Genomic DNA, 20,078 nt, shown 5'->3' with positions numbered 1-20,078 from the left:
CCGTCCTGTGGGGTACTGGAGTATAAAACAAATCTCACTAAACTAATAGAAGTTGTGTTTACAACAATAGTAACAGCAATAAATGAATCAATATTCAATATATATTCAAATAAAGTGTCTGTATTGTTGCATTCTTTCACCATTTCAAACACGTTTTGGTAATTTTGTGTATTTATTTATGCTACAAAGATGGGGAAAAGGTCTGGACAGTTTTGGCAGGGGTCAGTGAAGAGTTTGGTGGTAAGATGAAATAGGAAAACTGATCTGCTGCCATGGTAACCAGTGGCGCAGCATCGAGGGGGTCAGATGAGGAAAGCAAGGAGTTGTCACACGGGTGGTGGGGGAATCCGGGTCTGTATTTTAGTCTCCACTGAATACAAATACTATAAAACAATATTTACAGCACTAACAAGCGACACTTTGCAACAACAGCGGAGCAAAAATACCTGCCACGTTTAGAAAAATAATAATAAACCACTGGGAAACACTCGATGCTACGTCGCAACGGAATCAGTTTTTCCCTTAAACCTTATAAACAAATCGATGTTTTTTCCATCTCCTAATCAAGAGTCATCGTGTTTCGCTGCTAACCTTTGATAGGTTAGCCGCTTGTACAGGCTACTAGGCCTGTACAAGCGGCTCCAGTTCAACGCGGAGCACAACGACTCCCCGTCGTTCAACATATTGTCATCAAAATGAGGTACATACCACTCTTTATTGGAGTACAGTTCCCACTTTTTTACGAACTTAAAACGGGTTCTCTGGTCGATTTATGCGTTCACTTTAGCATCTTCCGTTAGCATTCCCGTCCATAACAGACAAGCCAACTGCAGCCAAGAGCAAACGGACATGCGCAGTACGAGAAACTTCCGCTTTGGTGGCCTTCAGAATAAAGGCAAAAAAGGACATGCGCAGTACGAATAACTTCCGATTTGGTGGCCTTCAGAATAAAATAAAAAAAATATTAATGAAGACATTAAATACAAAAATCAGACAATCTTTTACAGAAAATGGTTTGATAGGGGAATATTACTTGTAATGCAATTACTAAATCCAAATGGTCATTTATTGTCTTATTCTGACTTTATGTCCCTTTTCCAATTTCCTTTTTACCCCTAAAGAATATGCTGTTGTGTTTTGGCAGAATTCCCAGTGGGTCATTAAAGCTTTTATCATCTTTACCCACACGTCAAATTTACTCAGTGCAAAGTTTTGATCCAAACTCGAATTTTATTGATTATGATTGTCTTCTTATATGTATGAAAACAACCAACAAAAGGTTAAGAAATATTCTATACCGAAATTTTTTTTCACCAGCCTGTATATTTTATTGGTCCAACACTTTTGAAAATATAAATTGGAATTGGACTTGGTTGCTCCTTAAAAAAATATTTAATGAACAATAAAATAAGATAAATCTCTTATAAAATGTAGCATAAGCCTCGGTCTATTGATGTAAGCAGTGAGAAAGTAAAGCCCTGACTGGTTAACACGCAAAAATACGTCACTTCAAGGCTAAACCAGGGGCTGTTGGTGAAGTTGCTTGATGCCGATTGGGAAAAATACTAAGGATTTTTGACAGTGCTAGGTGGTTTTCATCATCATCATGGAGTCGAGAGGGAGAAGTGATCATTCAGTCAGAACAGCCATCTTGTGCTAAACTCTGGAGTTACTGGAGTTTATTATTTTATTTTATTTCAGTATACTTCACAACAGCCATTTACATTTAAAATGTAATTTTCCCTTTGGGATCAATAATATTTTTGAATTGAACTGAATTTAATTTGTTATATAAAAACCTTAAATGCCTTAAATGCCTTTCTGTTCTCAAATTGCATCTTTCAAAATAACCTAAAATTTGCAAAGGCATTTCAGTCTGATGCACTTTGCTGTGGATTCCTTTAAGACTGAATAATTTTCCTCTAAATACGATTCCTCAAGATTCAACATATTTACACCTGAGCCACCTGTCAAACATACGATATATGATTCGACTGGTATTAAGAAAAATAAATACACACATTTAAACAGTCACCTACCCAAGGAATAGTTGTTATTCTTTATTTCATATGCTGTTAGTTTTACCCTTTTTTAGTAAAATCAAAGCCCTGAGGCTAAGCTTACTAAGATGGCTGAACATACACAAAAGTAATGTCTGTTAAAAACAATCTGGTTTAATCCAATAATACTAAGAGACAAAGAATAATATTCATTATCTATATTATGTAACATGTTAAGGTAAAAAAAAAAACAAAAACAAAGCATGCTGTCACTAGAACCATTTGGCTGAAAGTATATTAAATTAGGTTTTCCTGGATTTAAAGCTTTGAATTAGAGGAAGATATTGAAAAGCTTGTGTTTTACACGTTAACAGTCCTTAAAGTTACGATGTCTGACTTGTGGTAATCCAGACACTTATTAATCCTCCAGACATTGCCAGATTTCCAAGCCGTATTTAGTAACACATCAAGACATGTGTTGTACCCAGGGCCCGCCCTATGAGCTTCATATCTTTGAGAATTAACTGCTATCCACTTTATAGACTGTTGAGTCATCAGTTAATCAAAAGGTGTTGATGAATATTTTCATTAACAGATCGTTCGCTGATGGGTATTGCTGCAAATTACTAATATATCCCCTTCATCCCCTCTCCTGGACCACAGGGCTTTACACCTGACCACAGAGCAACAGCTGACTGGCAGATATCCTGCAGTGTGTGCCGCTGTGGGTCTGGAAGGAGAGGTGGAGCCAAGAGAAGCTGAGTTTATTTTCAGCTGTCATCGCTACTCTGACTGAGGTTCATATCTGTGACCTCAGAGCAGGCTGCACACATGTATGGACATACAGGCGTGACATACATCGAGTTGGACTAATCCGTCCAAGTGGTAAAACAGGCATCAAACCGTTTTTTGTATCAAAACTTTCCTCACAACATTTTCCAACATTTGCATAATATTTACCTAAATAAATCACTCTAGGTATCTGGTTTATCTTCATGCAAAATCATACGTGGTTTAAAAACTCTTTACCACATAAAGAACATTTCTAGGATTAAAGAAATAATGTCCAAGCAGAATCTAGAAAAACTCATTGATGTATTTATCTTTAGTAGAATTGATTACTGCAACAGTGTCGTCACAGGTTTCCATCAGACAGCTGCAGCTGATCCAAAACGCTGCTGCCTGTGTTCTCACTAGAACTAAAAAAGTAGAGCACATCACTTCTGAAGTCCATCCACTGGCTCCCTTTAGCTCAGAGAATAGACTTTAAAATCCTTCTGCTAGTCTATAAATCACTGAATAGATCAACACTTGAATACATAACAGATCTGTTGTCAGTATATCAACCTCCCAGATCGCTCAGGTCTTCTGGTTCCAGTTTACTCTGTCCACCAAGAACTAGAACCAAACATAGAGAAGCAGCATTTAGTTCCTGTGCTCCACTGATCTCATCAAACTCCAAGAAAACTGTAAAAGTGCTAAAAGCCTGAGTTCTTTAAAGGCATAGAGGGTGATCTATTATTTCTTGGTGGATCATCTAAATAAGCGGCCCTCCTAATTGTCAATCATTTTGGTTACATGTTTACATAAGGCCGTCCTGCGTGCTCGTCCCTTTAGCTATATGTTTGTATGCATGCGCACTTTTAGGTGTATATCTATGGTGAACTATGGTTTCAGACAGTCATTGAAGCTCACCTTTCTCACTGCGGTTCGTTGAAAATGACCGCGGGTCGTGAGAGAAAAGGTGTCTAACCTCTTAAAACCCACCAGGTCGCCGGCGACCCGGTGGGGGTAATAATTCAGAATGCATTAAATTCTACCGGTAAAATCTTTACCAGCAGGTGGAGCCATTGCACTCAGCTCCAAGCTGACACCAAAAGTTCCAAATCCTACAGCTCTGGAACTGTTATAGCTAAAGGTCTAAAATTTTGGTTGACATGATGTAGAACAAATATAATACAATAAAACCTGCTTTTTCTCAAGAATGTCTTAATTATTGCTGTTCAAAAAAGACCTATCAGATCCGAGAATAAAAAACAACAACTTTGAGTCATATTTGAATTGATGCAGGTTGGTCTGTGTTCTACTCACCCAATTTTAATTTATATATTAGGAAACAAGAGGGTGTTAGCTTTCAAATATTGTATTGCACATGTAATTTGGGCTTACAGTTCATAAGTTATTTGCTTTTCCATTTGGGTATGCAAAATAGGCGAGGAATACCCAAAATGACATGGATGTTAAGAGGCTAAGAAGTGTATGAGAAGAAAGGAAAGGCCTCAGAAGAGGCAGATATATCCCAGAATGCTTTGCATGGAGAGCTCTCCTCGCAAAGCATTATGGGATTTGCTGTAACAGCGGCCCGCTGTCGCTATTAACAGCTTTCAATAAACATTTTGATAAATCTGTTTGTCCGCTTTGAATACTGAATCCTTTTGTTCAGCCTGACACTACATTCATATTTCAAGCCTGAGTGCTAAGGTTGTGGTCCAAAAATGATCATTTCAGTTTTGATTTGTTTCAGCTGTAAAAATATATTTGCATATCCATGCGTTGATTTCTTCTAGGCTTTTACTCAGCACTTTGGTGACATCCTAATGTACAGTAGTGAGGCATCTCCATATTTATGTGACTTATATCGTCTTCGTTCAAAATCTGACTTTAGGAGAGCATGTAGATATTGATTACGAAGGACCCTACAATGGACCCCTGGGGAATGCCACAGGTGATTTTTTTTTTTTTTTACTTTTAGTTGTTTTGGGTTTTTTTTGGCTGCCTACTGACTCAAAAACAAATCACTGTCTTTCAAGTTGGATTTAAACCAGTCCAGTTCTGATCCAGAACTGTAGATAAATTAAGTAAAATTCTGATAAAAAAAATATGTCAGAGTCTGCAAAAGAGTAGGATATTACCACCTTTTTTTATACCTAGAAGTATAGCAACCCTTAACATACGTCCAGAGCTTGATTTGTAAGGATGGCTTTTAAGTTCAGATTTAAATCTCTGTGGCTGACTGAGTTTGAGCTATTTTACATAGAGGAAATGGCCAAAGCCTGAATTCTCAGAGAATGTAAATTTACTTACTTTTGCATTAGAGCCAAAGGTGTCTAGAGGTTATTGACTCATGGAATTAAAGAATACAAAGAACTATCTTTGGTTGGTCAAACACGTCAAATGCTAATTGAATACATTCAAATGTGCGGTTGTTAATTTAATAACATACAAAAAAATAAAGGAGTGTATGTGTAACTACATAAAGAATAGTCAAATGTTGTTTTTTGAGGCATTTGAGAAGCAAATGTCATGTTGGGACAAATTCTTAATTTGCATAAAGGATATTCCCTTTTCTATGGACAATATACAGCTAGTATTTAAAAAAGGAGATGATAAAGATGTCAGCCACTGTGCTTTGGTGGTTATATTATATTTAACAGGTAATGTTATGGATATACAAATAATAAACACGCAAAGTTTGCATGGATGCCATCCAACTCATCACAGTTCCACTTTTGTTGTTTTCTCTACCCATCACACCCTGCCCCAAGAGTTCCCAGCTCATGTCCCATGGGTATGTTGTTACTTCAGCACTTTCTTGGAGTCCACATGCCCAGCAACAGGCAGAATGGTTTAAATTGTCACGCAGTCAGGACACAAAGTCCAAACTGAAATCCAAACCAGACCAGCCCTTCTGCTACACATGTCTTTGTCGTAAATCTTTCTGCGGCTCTGGCAGTTTATCACCCACCCTGCTTACATATTCTTGACAGATGACTGGAGAATATGCATGTCTAATTTTAAATTATGGATTGACAGTTAAATGTGGAAATATAAAAGTGAGGTTTGATGGGTCCCGCTGAGTAGTCTAACCCTCACAAAGCCACATAATGAAGAATATTTAGCCTTTCGGTCTAATCAGTGCTGATGAAAATAAATCATGTCTGGCTCAGACATAGAGCTGCAGTCACTCAGCACCATAGTGCCTCGATATACAAGTCTGGATCAGATGGAAACTGTTTATTAGCCCTTTGACATCACAGTGATAAATCTTTATGAATTATCAATTAATCATTTTTTATTATTATTATTTGTTTAATGTATGTCTTTGTTTAAATTTTATTTGACATTGCTATATGAGGACATCAAAGGTTAAGATGTTGAAACTAATAGAAAACACTCAAAGTTTACATCCAAACCTGAACAATAAATTAAGGTGAATATGTTTAATTTATTTGAATATAAATCTAAAGGTCAAGTGTTGCTACATTCAAGTCAAAGTGACATTTCCAGTCCTCTTCTCTGTCACAAGGCAGCATCTCTGGGGCTGTATGTGGCAGCGGCTCAGGTTTCACTTACAGTCCAAGCCTTTACAAGGCGCAAATTTCTACTGCACCAAAAAAAGATTCATCAAATAGTGAAAGTTTTACATTAAGATGAACGCTGGTTAAATAAACATACCAGAGGATATTTGGACTACATTGTTGCAGCCTATCTAAATTGTTAGCTAAAGTAGCTAACAGGGCTATTCTAAACTAGCTAAAGCAGCTAACAGGGCTAATTCTAAGATACGTAATGTAGCCAAAAGTGTTATTTCTAAGCTAACTAAAGTAGCTAACTAGGCTAATGCTAAGCTAGCTACAGTAGCTAACAGGACTAATTCTAAGCTACCTAAAGTAGCTAACAGTAGTGTCAATACTAAGCTAGCTAAGTAGCTAACAGGGCTTATTCTAAGCTGGCGGGTAGTTTAGAGCTAGGGTAAACAAGAGATTGCATTGATTTTAAAAACAGGCATACACAACAGGTACACTGCTAAGCAATAAATACTGATAAAAGCTTTGACAACATTAAAATAATGTTGGCAAAAATTGCAAAAGCATGTAATAATAGTTATTTATATTTATTAATTTGTAAATTTCGTGGACACAACTTAGCAGTTTAACATGCACACATAGATCCTCTATAATAACGTGAAAAAAAAAATTTTAAGATTAAATGTTTTCTTGATCTTTAAAGCATTGAATTTCCGTGTGTCGTTTAAAAAGAAAATTAATCTTAACATAAGCCAATTACAAACACCTGATCCTTTACATCTTTTTTTTCGTTAGCTTTATGCATACACTTCAATTAAATAAAACACACCACTTACAACAATTTCCATCAAAGTGTTATTTTGAGGATACAAAATATATTGTTTTTTGTTTTTTGTATTTTCATCTCTTTTTATTTATTTTTTTGTATAATTTGTAAAGTGACCTTGAGTGTCAAGATGGCGCTGTTAAATAAAATGTATTATTATTATTATTATATATGCCAGCTGCTGAGCCTTTTAAATCAAAATTGCATACAATGTGTTAAAAACAAAAATATTTGGTTGTGTGTAATAGGACTTAAGCTTTTTTTTATTTTATGTATTTTGTCAAAAACTACCTTTAAACGGAATAAATTCTTGATTATATTGAAATGATCCACAATGAAAATTGGAAAATATAATCAAAGCTTGAAAATAATATCAATCAATTGTCCAATTTTTATTAAAATAATGTATCTTAAGTCATCAGACTATAAACACTTTCCCCAACAAGTCTTCACTGCTGAATATATTTATTTATTTATTATTACTATATTGAGAGGACAAACTCTCCCTCACTAATGACAAAGAAAAACTCCTATCCAACTTCACAGGGAGCTAGAATGATGTGTACAGCGGAAAATGAGAGTCACACACGATAACGTAACGGCAGCTTGTGCCTATTTGAGTTACATCATCCAGCCAGAGCTCTGCTTACAGCTGAGACTTTTCATCACATCCAGCTCCATGTCATATCTCAGACACACTGACACTCTTAAAATTGTTTGGACTGATATGGTGAGGAAGTCTTTAGACATTTGATATTTTAAGAGGCTAAAAATATAGATGAATAAAGGAAGATTTTATATTCCAAATGAGGCTGTCGAGCATTAAACCTATCTCTAACTCTCTTGTCAAATAGTCTGACACAGAGTAATTCTTTCAGATAACAGAATCAAAACATGATTAACAATCTCCTTTTTTTTCCTCATCCAAGCACCATTTTAAAGGCTCTGTTATAAATATTTGCATGGGCAGTTCTAGACCGGGGCCAACAGGGGCCAGTGCCCCTGTAGATTATGTCCTGGCCCCTGTTAAGACCCCTGTACTGAAGACATAATACTCAAAGAAATTCTAATTATGATATGCGCTGGAACAGACATGGGTACTGATAGTTCTTTTGGATCTATTTCATTTTTTTCCTTACAAATTCTGTTTTACTAATTAAAAAAAAAAGGTGATAGCTTTAGTGAAATTGAGATGGGATCCTCGTTTTCATCTGCTAAAGGTTTTTTCAAAACAAATTGCTCTAATTTTTACGGCTAAATTTATCGGTTTTTCTTGAGTTTTGATTCTGATTACCGTAAATTCTCTAATATAGGCCCGGGCCTTTATTTCACTCAAGTGCATCGCGGTCCAGGCCTTTATTGGATAGAGGCCAGAATTAGAGACAGGCCTCTATTGCTATTTGAGCAAAACAGACTACCAGTGGAATGAATAAAAATGAGATTTTGTGTCTATTTGAACCTATAAAACACTAGGTTCATTTATTGAAAAAGTACAGTTACCATGTCTCGCTTGGTTTGAAGTAAAAAAAAAAAAAAATCCTCCAATTCTGTTTAATTCTCCTCCTCAGTTTCCTCCTCCTCTTCATCTCTCCCTTTAATCTCCTCATCACTCGCGCTCCTCCTCCTGTTCTGCTGCGTGTCTGTTCTCTTCCTCGCGCAGACGGGCAGCAGTCAGGGCCTGTCGTCCAGCTGCGCAGGGCTGTGGTACTTGTATGTTACTACCACAAGTATAATGTTGAGGTATGCCCAGAAAAAACGTTTATAGCCCCGGCCTGTATTAGAGACCGGCCATTATTTACCTCCTCTGACAGCGAGACCGGCCAATGTTAGAGTCCCGGCCGCTATTGGAATACAGGCCAATATTAGAGAATTTACGGTATACAGTTTGAACCAGGTATAAAGGTTCAAAATTGATGGCCCCTGGTGCCACACTCTAATCAGCTAATTAACTCAAACCACCTGCAAAAGCCTTTAAATGGTCTTTCAGTCTAGTTCTATAGGCTACACAATCGTGGGGAAGACTGCTGACTTGACAGTTGTCCAAAAGACGACCATCGACACCTTGCACAAGGAGGGCAAGACACAAAAGGTCATCGCTAAAGAGGCTGGCTGTTCACAGAGCTCAGTGTCCAAGCACATTAATAGAGAGGCGAAGGGAAGGAAAAGATGTGGTCGAAAAAAGTGTACAAGCAAGAGAGATAACCGCACCCTGGAGAGGATTGTGAAACAAAACCCATTCAAAAATGTGGGGGAGATTCACAAAGAGTGGACTGCAGCTGGAGTGAGTGCTTCAAGAACCACCACACACAGACGTATGAAAGACATGGGTTTCTGCTGTCGCATTCCTTGTGTCAAGCCACTCTTGAACCACAGACAGCGTCAGAAGCGTCTTGCCTGGGCTAAAGAGAAACAGGACTGGACTGCTGGTGAGTGGTCCAAAGTCATGTTCTCTGATGAAAGTAAATTTTGCATTTCCTTTGGAAATCAAGGTCCCAGAGTCTGGAGGAAAAGAAGAGAGGCACTTCATCCACGTTGCTTGAAGTCCAGTGTAAAGTTTCCACAGTCAGTGATGGTTTGGGGTGCCATGTCATCTGCTGGTGTTGGTCCATTGTGTTTTCTGAGGTCCAGGGTCAACGCAGCCACATACCAGGAAGTTTTAGAGCACTTCATGCTTCCTGCAGCTGACCAACTTTTTGGAGATGCAGATTTCATTTTCCAACAGGACTTGGCACCTGCACACAGTGCCAAAGCTACCAGTACCTGGTTGAAGGACCATGGTATCCCTGTTCTTAATTGGCCAGCAAACTCTCCTGACCTTAACCCCATAGAAAATCTATGGGGTATTGTGAAGAAGAAGATGCAATACACCAGACCCAACAATTCAGAAGAGCTAAAAGCCACTATTAGAGCAACCTGGGCTATCATAACACCTGAGCAGTGCCACAGACTGATCGACTCCATGCCACGCCGCATTGCTGCAGTAATACAGGCCAAAGGAGGCCCAACTAAATACTGAGTGCTGTACATGCTCATACTTTTCATGTTCATACTTTTCAGTTGGCCAACATTTCTATAAATCCTTTGTTTTTATTGGTCTTCAGTAATATTCTAATTTTCTGATATGATGAATTTGAGATTTTCATTTGTTGTCATTTGTAATCATCAAAATTAAACAAAATAAACATCTGAAATATATGAGTTTGTATGTAATGTATGAATATAATATACAAGTTTCACTTTTAAATGGAATTACTGAAATCAATCTACTTTTTCATGATATTCTAATTTTATGACCAGCACCTGTATAGAAAACTGTAATTTTAACTTAAATTAAGTCCAAAATATGTAAAATTCCTAAATTATTAGTGTATATTGACCTAATAAGTCATAGAATTTTAATTAGTCCTAACTGAGTAGATATTTCCCCTCATGCAGCTATTTTAATATAGTTCAATACCTTGCACTGTTTTTTATTTTATGCTTTTCTGGGCCCCCATTAAAACACGTTGGCCCCCTCCTGGCCCTCTGGTACATTTGGTCTAGAAACGCCACTGAATATTTGGCTTCATAATATTAACAATTGTCCAGTTTGATCACACTTTACAACATAATTCTGTGGTTGTTCACATTGGTTGACCCGGAAACCCTTTTTACAACTGGATGAACAAATGTACTAAAACACAAAGTGACCAGTTCCCTGTTGCATCACTGAACTTCATAGTCATGATATTCTTGTATGGATTTGCTGTTTCTAATGTTATTCATTAACCTTTAAAATGTTCAATTATGTTTTTTTTTTTTTACATAGCAAGCACAAAAATAAATCCTTATCGGGGTAATGTACTCTTGTGACTTTATTCTTTGGTGTGACTGAAATTTATTGGTGTTAAATGTAAAAAAAAAAAAAAAAAAAAAATAATAAATTTTTTTTTTAGATGTAGAAAGGATCTAGCCACCGAGAGCATTATTCATAGTGAAGACGTCGAGCTGGTCTCCACTTTGCGCAACCAGCATAAGGTTGATGTTACCGTAATACTGCAACTTTTGTGAAACAATCTCAACAAAGAATGTACTTTCTGAGAAAACTAAACTCTTTTTTTCAGTCATTCAGTCATTTTCTGACCATTTCATGAAGACTATGGATTGCAGCCGGCTGGTGAAGGTAAAAAATGTGGAAATGTTTGACTAAGGTTTTGCTTATAAAACAATAAATGACGGTTTGATGAATTTCCAGAGCAATGTCAATTTCTTCACCTGCTAAATAGAAGGACTTAGACAGCGTTTACAATCATTACTATCATATAGAGTGTATACAAAACAAAATATCGTTGAGTACAGCTTTCAGACACTAAATGGACATTTCCTTTTCTTAAAGTTCAGCAGTGATCAAATGTAAACATTATGGAAGTAAAACATGGTGAAAAAAATGCATTGATATGCTCAGTTTGATGCAGAGTCTGTGGAATTATCAGTCAGAGGGCAGCAGGGAGAACAGTCCATGGTCGGGGTGTGAGGGGTCATTGATGATTATTAATTAGTTATTAATTCAAATAAATTATATAAGCATCCAATCAAAGTCATGTACTTTGTAAATCTGACCTTTCACTAAAGTGACAATGATCCCACTGTTGAGGAAAAGTCATAATCAGTCCAGTTTGCAACAAACCATTTAGGTTTTTCTATGTACTTTTTGCCACTGTGACGACCAAAATGCCCATTGCAGTCAACTCTATTCTATTCTTTTCTTTTCTATTCTATTTTATTATGTTCTATTCGATTCTATCCAAGTCTATTGTTTTCTGTTATTTTCTATTATGTTCTTTTCTTTTCTGTTCTGTTTTATTCTTTTCTATTCTGTTCTTTTGTATCCTATTCTGTGCTTTTCTGTTCTATTCGTTTGTATTGTATTCTGTTCTATTCTATTCTAATCTGTTCTGTCCTATTCTGTTCTATTCTATTATTTTCTATTATGTTCTATTCTGTTCTAATCTGTTGTGTCATATTCTGTTCTATTCTTATCTTTTCTATTCTGTTCTATTCTGTTCTATTGTATTCTGTTCTATTTTACTCTTTTCTATTTTGTTCTGTTGTATCCTATTCTGTGCTATCTTGTTCATTTCTATTCTGTTCTGTTTTATTCATTATATTCTGTTCTATTTGATTCTATTCAAGTCTATTCTGTTCTGTTATTTTCTATTCTGTTCTGGTCTATTCTATTCTGTTCTATTCTATTTGTTTTTGATCGTACCCGCTCCTGAGATGTCCCATTAACCATTAGCACAATGCCATGTTACCTTTGCAAAAGAATAATTTCTGTCTCTGCTATATTTAATGTCTAATGCTCCTGCTCTGACACCCAAAGAGATTATTATTAGGCTGTGATAATGTTGTCACATCAGAAAAAAGATCCAATCAGTCAGCTGACCAGAGCCCTTCATTAGGCTCTTATGATGCATGATGCTAAACTTAAACCAGTCTAACCAGTAACATCAGCCAGGCTGAGCGAAGACCGCCAGGAACGCCATGCTAAGGTGTTTACGGTCGACAGGTGGAAGACGGCGAAGCAGCAGGAGAGAAACAGGACACCTATAAACAATGGTGTGAACTGGAGAAAGAAGACTTGGTAGATTAGGGAAAACAAATTGATGAAGTTATTCAATTTCAAGCAACCGGAATTCAAAAGGAAGAGCAAAATGAGCAAAAGTGACTTTTGCTCAGCTGAATTTATGGTTACAGCTGCTCACTAGCAGCCATGGAGGTTCAACCGAAACCCTATAAAAACTTTTACGAGCTGAGCGGTCATATGTTGTGTGTAGGCTAAATGTGTGAGACAAGGGCAAAGTCATTTCAATGTCAGGGACTTTTTAAGATGGAGTAACCAGTCCTCTTTAATTACAATAAACCCAATTAAGGTACCAATAATTATATATAAATAACAATAATCAAGCACAGTTTTAATATTTTTAAAGTTGTTTTTATATTTTGTTTTTCTCACCATAACAGCAACAGCACACACACCAGTATATATATCTATATATCTATATATATATATATATATATATATAGATATATATATGTAGATATAGATATAGATATAGATATAGATAAACGATACAATACTCTACTGTAAAGTGTTTTAACAATATAAAAACTGCGCACCTGGAGAATAAATAACCATTATACAGCTATGGACATTTTTACAGCAATGGATATTTGAAAATAGCAGCAACATCAGAGATGTGCAAAATGACAGCAGCATGTTATTTAACTAACTAACATAGAAACTTTGGGAAATCAGCATGAATGTAAAAACTTATTGAGGTTGTTGGAAGCAGTGATGGCTGCTGGGAGGGAGGATCTGTAATAACACTCCCTGGTGCATTTAAGGTGCAGCAGTCTGTCTATAAAGGAGTTAGGATCCTTTTCTTTCCCACCTCCTGCACTGAGTCTAGAGGACATCCAATCTTATATCCAATCCAAATGTACATTTGTATATCTTCCACCCATGATTTAGCATGGTTTACTTATTACAATATCATCCGCGTATTCATGACAGAATACATGCAGAAACTGTTCATATGCCGTTCCACTGAACGTACACTATAATAGAAACTACACCTGCTTTGATAATCAGATTACACACAAAACTTTTAAAGATTAGGCCCTTTGAGTTCTATGTCAGCCCTCTATGTGTTAATAAGGGACCCTCTCCCAGCTTCTCTGTATTCATTCTGCCATCTACCCCTGCTTCAGTATTAAATCTCCTGTTTTCCTTTATCCTTCCTGAATTCTTCTGATATGCTGCTGTAATGTTTGCCCAGTTCAAGACCTGCAAGTTCATGGTTTCATTTTGAAAGCATTCAACAGACACATTCCCATTTCCTGTGTTAATGTTGGTTTAATTCACAATCCACAGAACAAAACAACTAAATATTGCTAGTGATTGAAAGCCAATTTACTGTAGCCTCTCCATCTGTTGGCCATCAGCACCTTACATGTATGTGGCTGGTTTGGTTTCGCTGCTCCACTGGTGTAAGTTTAGCGCCATCAATACGTTTCAGTTTCACTCCACGTGTTTTGGGTGTGAAAATGTAACGTTATCCTTCTGCAGCTAGAGAACATAAAACCACCTCCAGGAGTTATGGCTGCTTGTAGTTTGAGTGAAAACAGAAAGAATCCCATCACACAATTAATCCAGTTTTATTGCTAAAAATATACAGAGTTAAACCAAAGCATTACATCAAACATTTATATATTTAACTCTATTACAAAGGCCAGTTGTTTTAAGCAGACAGTGACAGTAGATTTGTTTGTATTGGTCAATTAAAGCACTTCTTCTTGTGTTTACTTGCCTTAATACTTTCATCCCCTATGAGGCTAAGGGATGATGACTCCACCACAGTCATAAATGCCTTTCTAAAGCCCTCTAAACCTACAGAGAATTGCTTTGGGTCTCATACCCCACATCACGGCTTATACCTGCACAGAAATCAGCACCCTAAACTAAATCAGGGCTTTTACTGTTAACCTTTTAAAGCCTGGACCATAAAATAATTAAAAGAAAATTATATTTTCTTTATTACAGTTGTCCTTGAAGTTTCTGACAAATGGAATATGCACCATACATTTTGTATAAGTTAAATTAGATCATTTATTTCCATAAATTTTGATAAATTAGGCATTTCTGTATAACCTTTAATAGGCTTTTTGTTCTGATTGTGTAAGTAAGGGTTTTCAAGAACATCAACATCAGACCTATGATGCAAAGGTCTCAAAAACCGTTTATTAAATATGATACATTTGGCTCTAAAGGGTTAAAGGTAGGATGATTTCCACCGACTGTGAGGCGACTTCATCTCATCAAATGCATGTCTTAACAATTATCAATATCATTCATACATTTTTTGAGTGGAAAACAAGTGAAACAGTAACTAAGATTATTGCAGCACTTTCAGGAAACAAAAAAGTGGTGCTGATGTGAAATTTCTTAACAAAAAAGTATAAACAACGTCGGAACACATCCAAAATATAACTACTTAATGTAGATTACAGCGATTTGTATAGCAGTCAATAATACAGTGGCCCACTCATCCACTCTCTACCACTGACCCTCCAACAGGTGAGTGATATCCCCGATTACAAAACTCCACCCTCATCTAGTTGATCCGTTTCTCTACAATCAACCAAACAAACAAAAAACACAAATAAAAACAAAACCAAAACAAATGAACATCAAAACATCTTTTCATGTATGGCTCCTACAAAGATGCATGAATAAATGTATAGAGTTTAGATTGATTTGGTTGTTTAATTTATGGGTAAATTAACAGGGGAATGGATGAACAAATGGACTGACAGATGGGTGATTATAGGGTGGAAAAATCCATGGATGGACAGATGACAGACTGATGTGTATTTATTTGTTTTGTGTTGAAATAAAACTGATTTATTTCTTACATTAAATAATTATTTAGGTTGAGGTTTTAAAAAAAAATCTGCATTAAGTACAGAAATTTTGACTATCGGACGATCAGTTTCAAATCATGAGGCTCTTTCGGTCTAAACCATGACAGGTTTATCCTTTTCCCCCAAACTAGTTCAAATAAAGACAAAAATAAAGCAGATCTGGTCAATTTCTGAGACATTCAACAGGTTTAGGAAAGGAAGTCATCCATTTTCAGCTCATTGTGTGACAGCAGCTGTTATATTATTTGACAGTTTAGAATTAGCTGATTCGTTCTACTAGTTTTCCACGCTGCACAGCAGCAGTAATGGACTCTAAAACGCTTTGTAAAAGCAAGCTGCATTCATGCATTCCTCCATTTTCCTATAAGAAATACATTTCATTTCTCACCTCTGTGGAGGATTGAGCCCGTTGCTGTAGGTTGGTGTGCTGGTGCGCTCTGCTATGGAGCTCTGGGTTTGGTTTCTGCTAATATTGGAAGCTTTGCTCTGCTGTGGTGATCCGGGTTTCCTCTTTTCATCCAACATTTCCAAAAGCCAAGCAGAAAGATTAACCCAAACCAACACGGACGTCAGGTTATTTCTGCATTTAGCTGTAACCTTCACACCTCTTCAGTGTTTGTTTGGCTGAAGCAGATATTTACTTTAAAGTTTGAATGAATCCTGAAAGCCCAGAACAGGTAAATACAGGAAGGATGTTTGCTGGAGCACCAAAGAAATTCTTGAATTAATTCAGTCATAAAATCCCAAATTTAGTCCAAAAATGTCTCCTACAGAGAAGAATCCAACACTTTAAGAAGGAATGAGTAAAAAAAGCACTACTCTCCTAACTAAATGATTAAATCTCTACACATTTACTTGCATTATAAGTTCAAATCCTTGTCTCCCATGAGCAAGGCTCTTCTAAAACTTCAGCAGCTCTTTTGGAGGAACTCAAAGCAGTCCAGACCACAAGAGGCAACTGGGAAAACTGCTTCTCTACATTACAGCCATCCCTCTGAGGCAGCAGCTGGATGGGGGTGGAGGTAGGTGGGGGTGGCTGGGTGGAGTCAGGAAATAGTCTTGGAGAAATTATATTTAAAACAGACAAGTTACAATCATAACAGAACTAAGTAAATTCTATTAAACAAGAGAGAAATATGTATGGGAGATCAAATCAATAGATGAAGGTTAAAGCATTATCTATAATGGAGTATATCTGATTTAAACTAACAACAAAAACTCCAAATCAACCTTTACTTTGCTGCTTTCACCATCAGTCTGGATGGATCAACAGTTTCATGCATGTTCAGTTTTTATAATTAGCAGGTATTGCAACATTACTTCTACATTATGGAAACTAGAAATAAACCAATATGTCGTCTGGCCGATATTTTTGGCCAATTTTAGATTGTTTTTCTTATTGGTATCAGCCAACATGTGCATGTTTTCACTGAATCACAGCAGCTGTGCCTTAAGGTCATGTGAAGCGCGTGGATTATCGCTTCCATTTTCTATTCATTGTTAATGTTTCTTTTGATCTATTAATAAATGTTTCATTTATACTTAAATTAAAAGGTTTAACATGTGTTATCGTGTAATTTTTATGATATAACTGGAGAAACAAAACATAATATTGGCTTAAAACATCGACCCCAAAATGTCCACTGAATATATACAGTATCGTCATGAGCCTTAAATTAATAAAAAAAAAAAGGTGTATTGTTTGATCTCTGATGGAAACCATATTTTTCAGGGGTTTTTGCTAAACAGCATCAAGGTGTAAAGCAATAAAAAAAATTAAAAATAGAGAGGAGTTACAGCACAAAAACAGAAAGGGATTTTTAGACAGAGGCTTATGATTATATACAGTTTATTCTAAAAAAAAATAATAACAATATTACAAAATATTAAGAGAGTTGATGATTATTACTTATTTTGGAACATGATCAATTTGGTTATCCAATCTCTGCTTTCCCGAAATTCTCTTAAAACTAAATCTTTTTCTAGATAAAACTTAATTTCTTTTTCTAGAACATAGCTACTCAGATTTAATACGCCTTTTTTATTAATTCTTATAAACCACATTTTTGATCTAGATGACATTTTTAGTTCACTCGGCGCAAAAAATTGGTTTCTTTTATTTTCTACTGAATGTTTTAACAAGTTCTTTGATAACAAACTTTAGTAAAGGATAAAATGTGTTTGTCTACAAAACAAGCCCATTGAAAGATCAGATATGTTGCATTTTAAATCTAAACACAATCGTTTCCATAATAATTAATAGGCCTAATCATGAGAATGACTCCACAGATGATGGAGATGAGGTCAGCCCAACTTCTATTAAAACAAGCAAGAAAAAAGAAGACATCAAAGTGAAAAATTCAAAGCAGTAGAAATAAACTTTACCATTTATGCAAAAACAAATAAACAGAGGCTGGTGTGATGGCATAGATCAATCATTTTATAAAGGGATCAAGTGCATTTAATAATTTACTATAACAGGTCTTAATTTTCCTCCTCTCTGCTGACCTCTTGTGGCTATGAGAAGTATAACCTCTGTAGATGTTACTGCCATGGTAAAGCTTTCCGTTTCATGTGTGCAGGGATGGTTAAATAATCAGAGCCTCTGTGATGAAACGCCTCTTGCTCCATGACCGATGAAGATAGAAACCTTGACACTCTGTGCTTGTTTGGACCTGATTATGAATGAATTACTGCATCCAGGTGACGTAGCATCAAGCTGAGGAGTACTAATCCCAGGTTGTGTTAAGAATAATCCTAATATATTAGGATTAAATATACTTGTTAAACCCTAAATACCTAAATTGTTTATAATATTGAGGTTTATTCTTATCTTTTAGTGATATCGTTTTTTTTTTTTCTACCTGTTGTATCATATATAAATTCTAATGTTTTATATCATCTTCCACAGAAGTCAGATTAGTTGCAGCAGAGATCCATTTTCTCAGTAGAAATGCAACCAAATTCATTGCTAAATCAAAGTTAGGAGAATAGAATGGGAGGATACTGAGCAGCCAATGCAGATATACCAGTCTATATAGATAATAACAGTTACTATTCTAGGCTTAATAAGGGGGTGTGTATGTCAGTGGCTGGGATACTTAACAGCAGTTATCAGTTCTACACCAACTTAGTGTGACACTTTGTTCACTGAGGTATAAGAACCCACATAAAATGTTTTTCATTGTTTTGTGACGCTGGTGAACACTTCCAATTATTATATGTGTATATATATATATATATATATATATATATTTTTTTTTTTTTTTTTTTTTTTTTTTTTACCAATCCTCTGCTAATCTTAGATTAAATCATATTGTAGTTTAATGCCTGGTTACAACAATTTCTCTGCTTTAACAAGAAATGCTATTAAAAGAGTGATCACTCCAGGCAAAAGAACTGGAAATACAAGCCCTGAGGTGTGACTTCAGGAAGCAGTAACCTTCATCACAGCTCCTTCTAGGTCATCTAAATTTGTTCTTATGTCATCTCTTCTATACACTGGGGGGGGAAAAATCTAAATCTAGATGTCATTTTTTTCCCTTAAAATAAGTGCATTTGTTCTTGTATTGAGGAGGTAAAAGAAAAAAATTGCATATGGAATAAGACAATTTACATTTAAAAGAAGAAAACACAACTGTATTTTCTTATTTCAAGTGCATTTTATCAAATTATCGTATTTTAAGAGTAATAAAAACTCATTCCATTGGCAAACTACCTCATTTACCAACACAAATTAAGGGCAAATACCCTTAATTTAAATTTTTTTTACTTATTTTTCCAGCATGGATTCTCTATATGCAGCTGAGATTAGCCCAGTTTCTGTTGGAAAATCAAGTCATCATCACTCAGCTCATCAGCATGAGGCACTCCGATGTTTCCTGGTAAAGGAATTACTGGATTGGACTTCAAGCAACATTGCTTCTGCTCCTCTCCACTCCAGGACGCTTGATCTCTAAATAATAAAAAAAATAAAAAAGTACTTTCTTTTGGAGAGAGGATTTTAGATCACTGAGCAGCAGTCACTTCATTTTTCCCCCTCCTTAGCGTAGGGACAGATAGTTTCTGTTTAGCGATGGCTTGAGAAGGAAAGTTGTGTGTGTGGGACTCTAGATGCACCGACTCCAGCCTCAGGCCAATACTTCCTTTAAATCCTACTTACCCTCTAAAGGCTGCAGTTAACCCAGAGACACTTTTCCATCCATTCATCTTTCTCTAAAGATGCATAGATACAGCACTCTGAACATCCAGCTTCTTTAGCAATGACCTTATGTACCTTATCTTCTTTGGTGGAAGGTTTTAATGGCTGCTGAACATCTATTTAGTCAACAGTCTTCCCAGTTGTTGGCCATATCGCTGGCTGTTACATAACACCTGTATGTTAAAATACTTTTAGAATTTATTTTATGAAATCTCCTGAGCCGGTAAACTTTATGTTTTCATTGTCTGTGAGCTTTAATTGTGAATATAAGGGCTATA

At 36.1% G+C, this 20,078-nt stretch overlaps 1 protein-coding gene across 1 annotated transcript in view; it reads right to left on the bottom strand.

The window, feature by feature from the left end:
* Positions 1-16,545, bottom strand: part of LOC119784404 (zinc finger protein 638-like) — a 42,986-nt gene extending 26,441 nt beyond the window's left edge. The window contains exon 1 of the mRNA XM_038286441.1: positions 15,988-16,545. Within this exon, the coding sequence (XP_038142369.1) occupies positions 15,988-16,124 (137 nt within the window). The 5' untranslated portion in view covers positions 16,125-16,545. The remainder of the gene's footprint in view (positions 1-15,987) is intronic.
* Between the last annotated feature and the right edge of the window lie 3,533 nt (positions 16,546-20,078).

The sequence above is a fragment of the Cyprinodon tularosa genome, unplaced genomic scaffold (assembly GCF_016077235.1).
Source record: "Cyprinodon tularosa strain WSP-4 unplaced genomic scaffold, ASM1607723v1 ctg225, whole genome shotgun sequence".
NCBI lineage: Eukaryota > Metazoa > Chordata > Actinopteri > Cyprinodontiformes > Cyprinodontidae > Cyprinodon > Cyprinodon tularosa.
The sequence above is the reverse complement of the archived record's forward strand: the minus strand, read 5'-3'. Positions and strand labels throughout refer to the sequence as shown.